Here is a 14,408-nt window from a genome sequence, read left to right as displayed (position 1 = left end):
TACAGTGATTCATAATTTTTAAAGGTTATACTCCGTTTATAGTTATAACTGTATTCCCTGTGTTGCACAATATATCCTTGTAGCTTATTTATTTTATACCTAGAAGTTAGTACCTGTTAACCCCCTACCCCTATCTTGCCCCTTCCACTTCCTCTCCCCACTGGTAACCTCTAGTTTACTCTCTATGTCTAATGGGTCTGTTTCTGTTTTGTTATATTCATTTGTTTATTTTTTTAGATTCCACATATAAGTGATATCATACAGTATTTGTCTTTCCCTGACTTATTTCACTTAGCATGATACCCTCCAAGTCCATCCATGTTGCTGCAAATGGCAGAATTTCATTCTCTTTTATGGCTGAGTAGTATTCCATTGTATATATTTACCGCATCTTCTTTAGCCATTCCTCTGTTGATGAAACACTTAGGTTGCTTCCGTATCTTGGCAATTGTAAATAATGCTGCTATGAACACTAGGGTGCATGTATCTTTTCAAATTAGCGTTTTTGTTTTTGTTTTGATATATACCCAGGAGTGGGATTGCTGGGTCATACGGTAGTTCTATTTTTAGTTTTGTGAGAAACCTCCATACTGATTTCCACAGTGGCTGTACCAATTTACATTCCCATCAGCAATGTACAAGGGTTACCTTTTTTTCAGAGATAGATCAGTTCTTTCTTATGACCACCTGCTCTTTCCCTCAAAAACCAACATTTCCCATCCTGGTAGGAAATACATTCTCTCGTGCAGAAAGGCTGAGGAAATTCTAGTCATTTGGTTCCAAAAGAGAACATTTTTGGAAAATAGTTTATTAACTCATTATAGGGACAGATACATGATCAATGCCTTGGCTTAACACTAAAGAATATCATACTTGTAAGGAGAAAAAAACGCTGGAAAAATAATTAAATAATACAGCAAAACTACAGACAAATAAATGAGCAGGTACCGATTACACTTGTCATGCATCAAGAAAAGGTTTTTAAATGAGACTCAAAAAACGTAAGGCATCGATGGTAGATGACAAAGGGATTAATACCCTGTAAAAGGCCAATGGACTCTTTTCTAATAAAAATACTGTTGCAAAGACACAAACCTAACACTTCCAAATTACCCAGAGACCAAATCATATATAATGCTAGTGAGTAATGGCCACTTTCTTATCAACTGTGAGTTATAGGCAGATACCAGATTTATTACTTATTTGCTTTTGAGAAACAATTTTCCACCCAACCTAATGGGTTATAAATTGTCTCATTTGCAGCTATTTAATTTAAACCAGAACCTCACTGCCTGTTAAACAAGAACATGAAAAATGACTATGTGGTGTAATGCTAAGAGCCTACTGTTAAACCAGCCATTTAATTCAGGGCAGTTCTTGGGTTTTTTTTTTTTCCTTTAGAAAATAAAAAAATCAAACCAGCAAAATAAAATGAGGCTTTTGACCTTCAGAGCAGTGATGAAACATATACAGTAGTGTTCGCCACAGCAACGCTGAATGCTACAGAAATAGTACAAGTGACAATTCTGTCCTAACGAGATACAAAACCAACATTAATAATCTTTAGTGTTATCATAGGCTGCCTGAAGGAGGGGGAGGAGGAGGAAATGTAGGTGCGGATGTCAAACGTGAGTGACACCCGAGTGTAATAAACACAGATGCTGAAAGGGGCTGAGAAAGCTGCAACTCCGCTGAGAGACATTTCACCATTTAAAAAAAAAAAGGAAAGATAGACTGGTTATTTCTAATTTGGCCCAGAAGCCAGAGTTAACCCTTGATGTGCTGCTCAGTTAGAAAAGATGAATGCAGGGAGAAAAGACCGCATACTCGATGCTCCTATGAGAGGCTGAGGTGCAAAATCAAATAAATGACCTTGTTTTCTCTCCACAGGAAACAGAAGTCAAGCTTGTCCCTGTGTGGTGGGTCAACAGAAAATGACTTCAGGATTGAATTTAAAGAAAAGACAAAATGAAATGAGCCCATCACCCTTGTCCTGTGTGAAGCCCTCCCTTCCAGCACCGCAAGAGGATGAGATTCCTTCCACCTCCATGCCGTCAGCTCATGATCAAGGTGCACAGAGTGGGAAGCGGTGGGGCCATGGAGCCCCTAATTTCCATCCCCTTCTACCCTTCTAGTTTCAACTGGGAAGGAAGGTCCCCAAACCCCTCCATCCAGCAAATCTGCCTGCCTGCCTAGAAGGGAGGGAGTAATTTTACCCCAAGCTTCTGGGTTGTGTTCCCCTTTCCTTGTCTCAAAAACCCCCTTGTATGACTTGCATTTATCCCCTCCAAGGAGAACCCTCCGATCTCAATCACAGGCAGAAAGATGCAAGGGAAGCTGAAAGGTCTTATCCAAACCTGCACTGGGGGTAGGCAGTTTGCCTGGGGAAGGGGCCTACAGAGGCACAGATGGGAAGGGGGTGAGAGGATGACAGGTGAAGTGGATGGCAGACACAGGAGTCACGCTCTGGCCTTGAACAGACATGAGGTAGTCATGTTGTTAGGGAAGGATGCAGAGATTGAACCCAGGCAGGAGAACCACATGACACAGTGTGGGAGAGGTGGGAGAGACAGCAGAGACAGACGGAAAGAGGAGACAGAGAAAGCGCAGAGAGGAAAGGAAAGGGTATCAGGGAGGAAGAGAAGGGCACTAGGATTGGGAAAGCAGGGGGACTGGGAGACAGACACTAGAGGAGTGAGCGGGGAGGAAGGAGGGGAGAGCAAGAGAAAGCAGATTTTCAAAACTAGGCACTTCCCCAATTACAACACTAGATGCAGAGTTGCTCTGAGGGGAGCCAGAGTCACCCTCTCAATTTGGGCACCGGGGACATGGCAGAGGTGATGCAGCTAAAGCGTTAGGCATTCAGAGCCTGCTTGCACTCAGCCCAGCCAGACAGGAAGTGGGCTGGGGCTGTCTCTGTCAGACAGGGCATTGGAGACACTCTCAGAGTGTGTAATAAAAGGCTGGGTGACGGAGGTGGGGGCCCACAGGGCTGGGGACGGACCACGCTGGGGCACTGTCCTGACATGGAGGACGGAGTAGGCCGTAGTGACCACTGCCCGGGCCAAGGTTTCCCAGCTCACCAACCAGCACACGCACATGCGCTTCACACGTGTACAGCGCGTATAGCTGTGCTTCATGTGTCTCTCGCCTACCACACGTGTCACAGAGCATGGGTGGGGAAGAGTGAATAATCCACTTCTTCCTCTCCCCTGAGCCAAAGCACCCTAGGAGGCTCCAAATGGCTTGATGACGGTCAGTACCTGCAGGCAGACACGTGTACATGTGTGGCCACACGTGTCATGTCCCATGAGCCATACCAGCCTGCCCTAAACTGTGCCCTCGAGGGAGCTAAGCAGAGGAGGAGACTGGGGCTCTGGGCAGGCCTGGGCTGGCTGCTGGAGGGCAGGGGGCCTTTGGCTGGCAGCTGTTCCCTGGGGCCTCCTCCAGAGCCTCACTGGGCTGGAGGTCCGGGTAGGGGCAAGAGGCACTGGCTGCCTCTGGCAGGCAGGTAAGTCTGTCTGGCCCAGGGCTTGCCTGCTCACACCCTCCCAGCTCCCTGTCCAGCCAGTCTGCCCCTTGCCTGAGATCCATAACACCCAAAGTGAGGTCAGCAGCCTCTGAAGGCAGCGGATCCTCAGGTTCCAGGTCTTGGAGGTGGAGGTCAGGGTTCCCTTTGGATGCACTGAAGTCAGAGTGGACAATGACTTCGGCCTCCACCTGGTTCCTGCAGGCTGGGGGCGGCTTCTTCCTCCCATTGCCCTGGTCAGAGAGGAGGACACAAAACCATCACTGAGAGTGACCATCAGAAGAATGACCATCATTCTTGGGACGGAGAGAGACTGACCCCCAGCCCAGAGCCCGTTATATATTACATGGGAGTTGGTAAAGGAAGAACGGTGACTGTCCTAAAAGAGATGATGATCAGATCCATGGGAAGGCAGGGAAATACTACGCATTTGCCCTTGCTGAGGAGTTCCAGAAGTACCAGATTCAGTCAGGGCCTCAGTGAATAGGAAGAAGGGCTGAGTGCACTCAGGCCGGGTGCACCGTCAGATCCATGTAATTCTGCGGTGGCCCACTTACGTCTAGGTAGAGGAGGGATTGTCCCCAACCCAGAGAAATACAGGTTCTCCCAAACTGGCCTGCCCTCCATCCACTCACCTTTAGAGGCTCCACGGATCTGCTGGCTAGACTTTTAGCCCCAGGGAAGTTACCACCAGGGCTCTCCAGAGGATTCACTACTTGCTCTGCACAAACGCGGGGACCCTCCTCTCCTTCCCTCCCCGCTCCTCCCAGGACACTGACCTTTATGGCGTCATACACCAGAGCCTGCAGCAACAGCGTCTGCCCGGTTCCAGCAGGGGGCAGCAGGGCCCGGGTCAGAGAGGGCATGGGGCCTGCCTGGGGCAGCTCACAGCCTGCCCAGGAACCTGCCCAGCTTGGCCCACCGTGCTGAGCCCAGGAGATCTGCACAGGAAGAGAAGTGGGAGCATTGAGAGCTTGACTGTGAAGTATGAGGGAAGTGGATGGAGCTCCCTCCATGGACTCTCTTGGCCCCCTTGCTACCTCCCTCCCCAAGGCTGTAGGGAGGAGCACAGAATGGGCTGAGAGTCTGGGGGTGAATTTGAGGCTAGAAAGATCCTCCTGCAGAAAAGCCCAGAGGTTTCTGAGCCAGGCAGGGTCTCCTTCACCACAGAGGCAGGGAAAGGATGAGGAAAGACTCAGGGGTTTGAGCTGGCTGGTCAGAGAATGCAGGATGAGCCACCACGGCTAGGATGGAGGGGATCTGCCCTGTGTGGGCTCACCTTATCCGGATCCCGGTCCCACTTGACCACCTCCAAACTGACCAGCCTCTTTTCCCCATACTGGGGAGAGCCGGGTCTTAGAGGTCTCCCCAGCTCCCAGGATGAGGAGGGATCTGGGTGTTCTGGCCACCCCGAATCAACCGCAAACAGCCCATCGGGGGCCCTCCCCTCCTTCCTGAGAACCAGGCTGACCTATTCTGCCAGGGATGGAGGCCCATCTGCTTCCCTGCCCTCCCAACCCTTTCAAGGAGGAGGGAGAGTGTGCCTTTTCTTCTGCAGCTGGCCCAGGAAGGGGAGGGGGGAGGAGGGAAGGGGCTCTCTCACGGGGTCACACATTGCGCTCTCGCGCCCCCTGGTGTCCTATTTGGGCATGAGCCACAGTGTGGGGCTTGGACCTACCCAGGCTCACCTTTCTCTTGGAGTGACCCCGGCAGTCAGGACCGCCACCACCCATAAGGCTGTGCACTTCAGCCCTGTCCTCGATGTCTGAGGGTGGTGGGGACCAATCCTGGGGACGGGGGTGCACAAGGGACTCCAGTTCATGGGCAGCCGGGGGGCTGGGGGGGGCAAGGCGGGCTCGGGAGTACAGCGTGGGGTTCCCAGCAGTGGCCGTGGAGGACAGGCCCGGGAGGGCTTCCCTGGAAGGGAAGATGGGGGACAGCACAGTGGTCAAAGAGAGGGGTGGGCGTGGGACTGGTATCTAGTCCAGCCTGTATCCCTGGGCAGGTTCCTACACATCTCTGAGACTTAATTTCCCGGTCTGTGCAATGAATAAGAAATTCTGTGATTGTTCAAAACAGCTGTGACACTACACTGGGGTCCTTCCTCCCTTGGCTCCAGGCATCTGGAGATTTGGGGTCCCTCTTTGCAAGATGCTCTCAGCTACCAAGGAAGCGGCAGAGAGGCAGCTCTACCTACGCCTGCCCTTGCTGAAGGGATATGCTGGGGGGCTTCCCTAAACCCACCCCCTACTCTCATGAGGTCATCACTCCCAACCCCTTCATCCCAGAGTCAACTTTAATGGGGCTGCTGGGAGTGCCCAGAGCAAGTCATGGCCACTTTCCCTGCTCCCTCATCTCTGCAGCCCTTCTGGAAACCTCTCCTCTTTGCGGTCAGACTGGTTCCTTCACCCACCGGTGGGGGCCACGGCGCAGGCCAGCGCACATGCAGGCCAGGAGGCAGAGGAGGCCCAGGCAGACGCCCACGATGATGCCCGTGACAGAGTGCACGTCCAAAGAGTCTGGCGGGGGAGAGGGAGGGAACAGAACAGGTGGAGGGCAGGAGAGAACCCAGGGTTCATAGACCAGGACTTGCGGCTTCCTCCAGAGACCCCTGGCCTGAGTCTCACCCTTTGGACACGTGAAATCTTCTCAGGCAAGGACAGGAGGGCCCCATGGACTCACAGAGACCACCACTACCTCTCTCACTGGGCATCCAGAAGTTGTGGTTCCTCCCCATCAGCCTGGCCTTTCAGTGAAACACACCTCTTGCCTGCCTAACAGGGCTGGTTTTGCAGGTGTGCAACACCTGGAGGGGCATGTGGCCCATGCTTAGAAGGGCTCTGGCCTTGGTTTAATGCTCTGCTGTCACCATCTGGAAATTCTTCCCCCTTTTTAAATAAGGGACCCCACATTTTCCTTTCACACCGGGCCCTGCAGATTACATAGCCAGTCCCATTGCCCAAGACCTCCACCCCATAAATCTCGTCACCTTTCCAAGCCAGTCCTCCAATCAAAGCAATCTCCCAAAGAAACCAAGCCAGTCTCCTGCAAATCTAACCTCTCAAATGAATCACCACCGAACCACACCCATCTTCCCTTCAAATTTGTCCTCTCCACACCAGATGAAGAGGGCACTTGTCCAAAACAATGAAAGTGTAGTCATGCCCAGAGGCAGGACCTTGGAAGAGATGGCTTGAGGGTTAGAAGTCAACTGGGTTGGGGGGGGCTCTGGAGAGCTTGGGCTGCCCCAGGATGGACTCCACCCCTTCCTGCCTTCCTGCCTCTTACCTGAGAGCTTTTCCTGGAGAGTAATCACATCCTGCAGGCCAGAGAAGGGCCCAGGCCCCACCTCCGTGCGTGCCCCCATCTTGAAGAAGTACCTAGTGTCGCTCTCGAGGCCGTGGACCTCAGCACTGAAGATGTTTCCTGCGGTGGGGGGGGGCGTGGGGAAGGCAGGGAGAGCAGGGTTGGTGAACTGGGTCGGGGTGGGCTGCAGGGATGGGCTGGGAAGTGGCCCTGAGAGAATCTGCTTCTCCCCCTCAGGCGGTAGCTTCTGCCTGCTCCTCCTAGAACAAACCTCAGCGGCGAGCTCACTACTAACCAGCCACTGGGGAGGCTGGAAAGTGGGGAGAGGGTGGGGAAACTCTTGCTCAGATGCCCTGGGGCGTGAGCCCTCACCCTCGGTGGTGAGCAGGGTCCACTGGTGCTCAGGCTGGGTACGGTTGTTGCTGTAGAGAATCAGATACTCCACAATCTCGCCGTTGGGCTCCAAGGGGGGGCACCAGTGCAGCCGAACGGTGGATGGCGTCAGGGGCCTCAGGCGCAGGTCGGATGGGGGCGTGGAGGGCCCTGGGGGTCAGGAGGGGAGACGGGGAGAGGCAGGGTCACTGAGAGCCCCAGCTCTGGGGGCAGCTGGGAGCCAGGGCATGAGGACCTAGCCTCCCTGCTTCCTCCTTCACTGGAACAAACCACAAACCACAAAGCAGAATGAGGTCTGGTCTCTCACTGGGGAATTTCTGGAATACAGTTGAGGAAGGGGCTTCACCACCATTTGTCCCCTCTCAGAAACTCTTTTCCACTCCTTGGAGCAGAGCTCCTCAAACTTCCACACCCAAATACTTCCAAGGGTTGAAGACACTGTCTGGTATTCTAGGGACCTAGGGGCAGAGCTCAGAAGTTTTCGGAAAGCTTACCTTTTCTTTTAAATTCATCTATTCCGTGGTAACATTTAATATAAAAAGAGTGTTTGAAATATTTTATCATTTAAAGTTCCTAACTCCCCTTGCCACCTGAAATCTTCAAGTAAAGTTGGTTGATGCCCTGTGTAGCCTCTGTCTACGCCTGCCTCTGGCACAAGTCCTCAGGGTCAGGGGAACCGCAGTGGGAGAAGCAGCACCTTGGAAGGCTTTGTGTTTTTTTTTTCAGAGAAGAAGTTGATCCTGGGGGGCGGGAGTGAATGAGGAAGGGGAAGAAGGAGGGACACAAGGTGGCTGGTGTGTTGGGAAGGGACAGAGATTTGGGGGCTCAGGTTTTCGAGGCCCAACAGAGGGTGGGATGGGGACCCAGGGCTCTAAGGCATAACAGAGCCACAGCACCATGGGCTGCCAGAACCCTCCTTGATCCTAGGTGACTTTCTGCTTCTCAGGCTCGTCTCCCCATCTGCGAAAGGAGAAAACATTCCCCCCTCTGTAGCCTGGTCAGTTGTGCTGGGGATCCAATATCATAGAGTCTCCTTGGAGAAAACACCGGGGTCTCCCTAAACTCCGCACACAGTTTAAGACCATAAGAACTGAAGTCATGGGTGGGTGAGAAACAACCTGTAAGCAGTTTTTTAAAAAGTGAATCCATGAGGGTAGAGGGCCTCCCCACCCTACCCTACATGTGTCTTCCTATTTCAGATCAGGGACAAAGGTCTGTCAATAGAAAGGTGAGCAGTCTTAGGACTGGAAGCACCAAAGAGCCTCTGCTGTGAGAACAAAAATCCACTTGTCTTCAGATGCATTTCCAGAGGGTTCCAGAGTCACAGACCTGCAAAGCGAATGGTCCCATCCTCTCTTTTGACAGATGTGGACCCACAGGCCCTTCGTGGGGAAGGGGACTGCCTAAGTCTCCGTGTGTGTTAGGGGGATGTCGGAGACCCAAACGCAGAACCCAGGATGCCTGCCTCCAGACCTGGCCCCCCTCACAGCTCACTGAGGTCTTCCCACAGCCTCTTGAAAGAAACCACTCCTCTAAATCTTATGTTAGGATGTCTGTGAGTAAATATGGTTAAGACCAGCACAGGACTGCCTACAGAGATGCAGAGCAAATGACGGACACTCATAGGGTTCTGAGGGGTGCTTCACAAGAGGGGTGCTGGGGCAAGAAGGAGTTCCCTGAAAGATGGACTGGGGGCCACTCACGGTCAGGCAGGGTGGAGCGCTCCACTACGGAGCCGAAAGGCCCGTCCATGTCCACGCCGTGGGACTGTACCGCAAACTCGTATTTGGTGAATGGCTTCAGCCCGCCAATGAGGATGTCTTCTCCAGAGCTGCCAAGGCAAGAAACGTGACCAGGGCTCTCAGGCACACCCCCCTAGCAGGGCAGGCCCCTCCAAATCTACTCCCCTACCCCAGCCCCATGGGGGCCACTAACACCCTCCAGAGGACCTGCAGAGAGGTCTGGATGTACTGTATGTATGTATCGGGCTCCATGTCCAATCCCCAAGCCAGGCCCCTCTTCCAGGAAACATTCCTGGATTAATCCACATCATTCTCTACCCAAGGGACCATCTCTGATGCTTCTTTTCCTTGACTTAATTTTACTTCAGCTGCAACTGTATATATCTATTTCTTTTTATGCTTTGTTTCCTCTGCCAAACAAACAGCTCCCCAGGTCAGGGTCTCTGTCTCCCCATCTAACTGGGGACCTCTCAGGACAGCAGCTGGGCTGTCTCTTCCCCATCACGTGAAGTTGAAGAAATAGGTCTGTCCTGCGTGACGTTTCCTAGGGTTGAGTACAAGGCTCTCCTGTGAGGGGATGGGACTGGATGGACTCCCCTTTTCCATCTGTCACCATCTGGTCATCAGACCCTCAATGTGCCCCCAGTTTAACACATGAGTCATGAAATGTCCCTGAACCCCCAGGTCCCCTCTCCTCATCACCACCTGCTGCCTTCTTCCCCACCGTCTGCTCTTCAGCCCCCTTCACAGCATCAGCCCCCTCTTCCCACCTGGTGTAATAGGTGACCAGGGAGGCATTCCTGAGCCCCCAAGGGCTGAAGCGCACCGTGTAGTTGACAATCTTGACTGTGGTGAAGTCTGGTTTTTTCCACCGAAGCCAAATGGATGTGGAGCTGTTTGATTCTGCATGGACATGGGCGGGGGGCAGGGGTGGCCCTCTCTGGATGGGCAGGTCTGGAGGGTGAAAATTAGAGTGTGGGAATGGAGGGAGGATACTCATCCCTTAATATGTATAGTGGTTTGCAGTTCCCAAGGCACTTTCTTTTACCCAGTCTCTTTTGATCCTGTGAGTTGGATAGCACCATTCCCACTTCACAGATGAGGAAACTGAGGATCCCAAGAATTTAAGTGATTTTTGCCAAGAGCATACAGATAGCAGACTGTGGAACACTAGTATGTAGGAATGTAATAGAGAGAGACAGCAAATCATGGCAATTAAGAGCACAGATTCTGGAGCCAGGCTGCCCTGATTCAAATTCCAACTCTGCCACTTAGTAGCTGTGTGACTATGGAGAAGTTAATTAACCTCTCTGTGTCTCCATTCCCCATTCTGTCAGTGGGGCAGATAATAGTACCAACACCTCATAGGGTTGTTATGAGAATTAAATTAGTTAATGTTTGTAAAGGATGTAGAAAAGTTTTATGGAATGAATGTTTGTGCCCCCCCAAAGTTCATATGTTGAAATTTGAACATATGGTGGGTCCTGTCTTAGGGATTAGTGCCTGTCTTTGCCTGTTCAGGCTACTATGACAAACAACCATAGACTGGGTGGCTTATAAACAGCAGAAATTTATTTCTCACAGTTCTGGAGTCTGAGATCAGGGTGCCAGTGTGGTCAAGTTCTGGTGAAGGCCCTCTTCTGGGTTATAGACTATTGACTTCTCACTGTATCTTTAGAGCAGAAAAGGGAAGCAAGCTCTCTTGTGACTCTTATAAGGGTGCTAATCCCATTCATGAAGGCTCCACCCTCATGACATCACCTAATCCTAATTACCTCCTATTGCATCGCATTGGAGTGGAGGGTTTCAGCATATGAATTCTGGGGTGACACACATTTTCAGTCCATAACAGTGCCCTTATAAAAGAGACCCCAGGGGCTTCCCTGGTGGCGCAGTGGTTGAGAGTCTGCCTGCCAATGCAGGGGACACGGGTTCACGCCCTGGTCTGGGAGGATCCCACATGCCGCGGAGCGACTGGGCCCGTGAGCCACAATTACTGAGCCTGCGCGTCTGGAGCCTGTGCTCCGCAACAAGAGAGGCCGCGATAGTGAAGAGGCCCGCGCACCGCGATGAAGAACGGCCCCCACTTGCCACAGCTGGAGAAAGCCCTCACACAGAAACGAAGACCCAACACAGCAATCAATCAATCAATCAATCAATAAAATATATATTAAAAGAGACCCCAGGGAACTCTCCAACCCTCCTTCTGCCATGTGAGGACACAGCGAGAAGATGGCCTATGGTCTATGAACCAGGAAGCAGTTCTTCACCAGACACTGGCTCTGCTGGGGTCTCGATCTTGGACTTCCCGGCCTCCAGAACTGGTTGTTCAAGCCACCCAGTCTATAATGTTTTGTTGCAGCAGCCCCAACTAAGATCCTGAGCCTCAGTTTCCTGGTGGGCCACAAAGGGATACCCTCCCTGCCTAGAGCAGAGGAATAATCTGATAGACGGTGCAATGTAGGTGGATGTATTTTAAAAATTGTTTAAAGGTCAAACTTGGAGTCAGAAGTCACTGATGAACCATAGGGTTTTTCTCTGTCCAAACCTTCCATATCAGCACTGTTCATGGATAATGAAAACACAGTAAGCAGACCTACAAGACAGTGCACAAGCTGGAGCTTCTCTCTGTAACCTAGAAGAGCCTAGTAGAATGGGTTTGCGGGTGGCTGAAGCTTCCAGACAACCTGACCACCAGAGCTGGCCCAGAGGAAAGGGAAAGGAGGCCACACGCAGACCTGCTGACTGAGACCTCCTCCCCCGCTTCCCCAGCCCCCTCACCTGGGGTGGGAGCCTTTTCCGTCTTGCCCTTCCACACTGCCGCATAGCCATCCTCGTGTTTGTTGAATGCCACGAGCTTCACCTCGTACAGCTGGCCAGGGACTGGGGAAGGTCATGGGGGTCACTCACTGGCTAGAGGAACCTCTGGGGTCGTTCTCTCATCCCCAGGGAGATTCCATCTCCAACCACTGACCCAGCTTGTCTCCCGCTGGAGCTATATCCATCTCATCCCTCCCCACCTGGCCCTCCTCACCTAGCTGGGTCAGCTCATACTGCTTCACTTTCTTCTTGAGCCGGACAGGCCCCACATCCCAAGCCTGGTCTCCACGGCCCCCTGGAGGGCTCTCGCCATCTGCCTCCTCCTCTTCTGTCCCCACCTCTCGCCAGTACAGTTTGTAGCCAGAGATCTGAGCGGGGTGAGGGGGTGGCTGCCATGATACGACCAGGGACTCCATCCTTGCCCGTACCTTCAGCTCTGCAGGGGCAAAAGGGACTGGGGGCAGAGGAGCAGGAAGGGAGGAGGAGGAGGAGGCCAGGGAAGGGAGGAGGGAAGAGACACGAGGAAGCAAAAAGCAGGAAGACAGCATTGAGTGGGAGCCTTGCCAGCCTTCTCCCAATGCATCACCATTCAGTCACCAGCCTAAGGGCCAGGCCCAGGCTCGGTCTAGAGGACAACTTACTCTTCCACAAGTGCTGAGAATGCAGGGATGTCTCCTGGGCATTTGCAAAGAGGTTAGCAAGGAGCACCTCTGGGGCAGGGCTGACAGTACCTCGCTTAGAGTAGGGCTCTAGAATTCTTCTGAAGGAATGAATGCATGAGTACCGGCAGGTAAGGGTATCACAGGGATTGCTAAAGCTGGGAAGGAGGGATGGAGCCATTGGAAGTGGGGAGCCCTACTTGGAAGCCTAAGAGTGGGCAGCTCACTATGTGTCTGATGCTGTTCTAAGCACTTTGTACCATGTATTTTAACTTTATTCTCACAACCCTATAAAATAACAAAAATACTATTATCCCTGTTTTACAGATAAGAAAACTGAGCCTCGTAAAAGTAACTTGCCCAAGGTCACACAGATAGTATGTGCGACAGGTTTTGACCGCATTTAACCACTCTACTATTGGGCCTCTCAACCAAACCCACAACAATCATAATCATGGAAGCAGCTACTATTTAACAAGTTTTAATTATGTACTAAACATTCTGTTTACATTAATTAATCCTCATGCCACACCTGGCAGTAAATGAAGTCTTAGAGTTGTGAATGGTCTGTCCAAAGTCACACAGCAGATGGAAAGGAAACACGAGCTCAGGGGTGTCTGCAAAGGCCAGCCCTTCCCCTCTTCACCCATCCTCCCTTGCCCATCGAGCAGGGGGAGCCATGGAATGTCTCTGATGGAGGAGGCGGCTGGGTCCGGGTTCCAAGGGCAAACATACACCCACACAGGCACACGCATCACCCTGACTGTCCCCTCTGACCCCGTACCGTGGCTCTGGTTGTGCACACTGGGCGTTCTGTGCTGCATCCACTGGGAGGGGGCCCCGTAGCCCGTCCCTGTGCCGGCCGAAATCCGCACTCGATACACCTTGTTGGGCTGAAGCGAGTTCAGTGTAAACTGTGTCTCGTTCCCTGGCACCTCGGTGGAGAAAATCTGATCTGCTGGGACAGAAGAGACTGGCTCTGGGTGGCCACCTAAGGACCAGGACTCCTAAACTCCCCTACACCGACTTTTCCACCTCAGATCTTGGTTCCTTACGGCCCATCGGAGCCTGAGACCCTCAGTGCCCGGACGGACTCCATGCTCCAGGGCTGACTCCTGGGCCTCCAACTCTGGCTGACACAGCCATCAGCCTCGGCTCAGAGGGGGAGAATCATGGCACACACCCCCCACCGCCCCAGGAGCTGTCAGTAACCACCCCACGCACACACCAGGGCGCGGGCACGAGGCGCTGGCTGTGAAGGCCATCAAGTACTGCCTACCTTCCGGAGCCCTGCCATCCACCCAAGCCCCCTTCCTCACCCTTCCCTCCCTCCCCACCCTCATCCTGGCCCCCAGCCACTCGCCTTCTCCAATCTCTCCATCCCTTTCACACCTCCTCCCCTAGATTCCTGACATCTGTCCTAACACACACCCCCACCCCATGCCTCATTTCTCTCAATCCCACAAGCACACCCTCCACCTCCCTATCCCTCATCTGCTTTTTGAGCTGGAAGGGACCCCAGGGATTACCTAGGTTACCTGCCTCATTTCACAGACAAAGAGACTGAGGCAGGGACTCAACAGGATTTACGCACCGCAGCCGTAGAGGAGGTGGGGCTAGACCCCAGGCCTCCCCATGTCTGGAGCTAGCCCTCTTCGCCTTCCCTTTCTCTCCTGCCCTCCCAACCCCCAGCCACCTTCCCCTTTTTCAGGTTCACCTTGCCCTACTCCACAGCTCCGCTCAGGCCCCCAGCCACTCTGATCAACCCTTCACACCAATGATTCCCAGCCAGGTGGAGCCCCGTGTCCTGCCCCCACTCACCTTCCTTTCCCAAACCGTACTCTATCTTGTACTTCACCACCTGCCCGTTGCTCAGGCTGGGGGGCAGGGGCAGCCACACCACCCTGACGTCCGAGGGGTTGGGGCTGGACAGGGAGAGCTGGGGCGCTGCACTGGGGA

General features: G+C 52.8%; 1 protein-coding gene across 7 annotated transcripts in view; it reads right to left on the bottom strand.

Annotated features, from left to right (window-relative positions):
- Positions 1–790: 790 nt before the first annotated feature.
- IGDCC4 (immunoglobulin superfamily DCC subclass member 4) overlaps positions 791–14,408 on the bottom strand; it is a 39,121-nt gene continuing 25,503 nt past the window's right edge. For 5 of the 7 annotated variants that reach the window (XM_057543856.1, XM_057543860.1, XM_057543861.1 and 2 more), the window contains exons 9-20: positions 14,271–14,408; positions 13,234–13,404; positions 12,005–12,244; positions 11,752–11,853; positions 9,741–9,924; positions 8,932–9,059; positions 7,208–7,378; positions 6,818–6,955; positions 5,943–6,048; positions 5,218–5,446; positions 4,309–4,470; positions 791–3,762 (exon numbers count right to left, since the gene is read on the bottom strand). In XM_057543856.1, the coding sequence (XP_057399839.1) occupies positions 3,352–3,762; positions 4,309–4,470; positions 5,218–5,446; positions 5,943–6,048; positions 6,818–6,955; positions 7,208–7,378; positions 8,932–9,059; positions 9,741–9,924; positions 11,752–11,853; positions 12,005–12,244; positions 13,234–13,404; positions 14,271–14,408 (2,180 nt within the window). In that variant the 3' untranslated portion in view covers positions 791–3,351. The remainder of the gene's footprint in view (positions 3,763–4,308; positions 4,471–5,217; positions 5,447–5,942; positions 6,049–6,817; positions 6,956–7,207; positions 7,379–8,931; positions 9,060–9,740; positions 9,925–11,751; positions 11,854–12,004; positions 12,245–13,233; positions 13,405–14,270) is intronic. The other 2 variants (XM_057543858.1, XM_057543857.1) reach the window with 2 other exon arrangements.

This window comes from Balaenoptera acutorostrata, chromosome 3 (assembly GCF_949987535.1).
Source record: "Balaenoptera acutorostrata chromosome 3, mBalAcu1.1, whole genome shotgun sequence".
In the NCBI taxonomy this organism is placed as follows: Eukaryota; Metazoa; Chordata; class Mammalia; order Artiodactyla; family Balaenopteridae; genus Balaenoptera; species Balaenoptera acutorostrata.
Note: the sequence above shows the minus strand (reverse complement) of the source record. Positions and strands in the feature narration are given on the sequence as shown.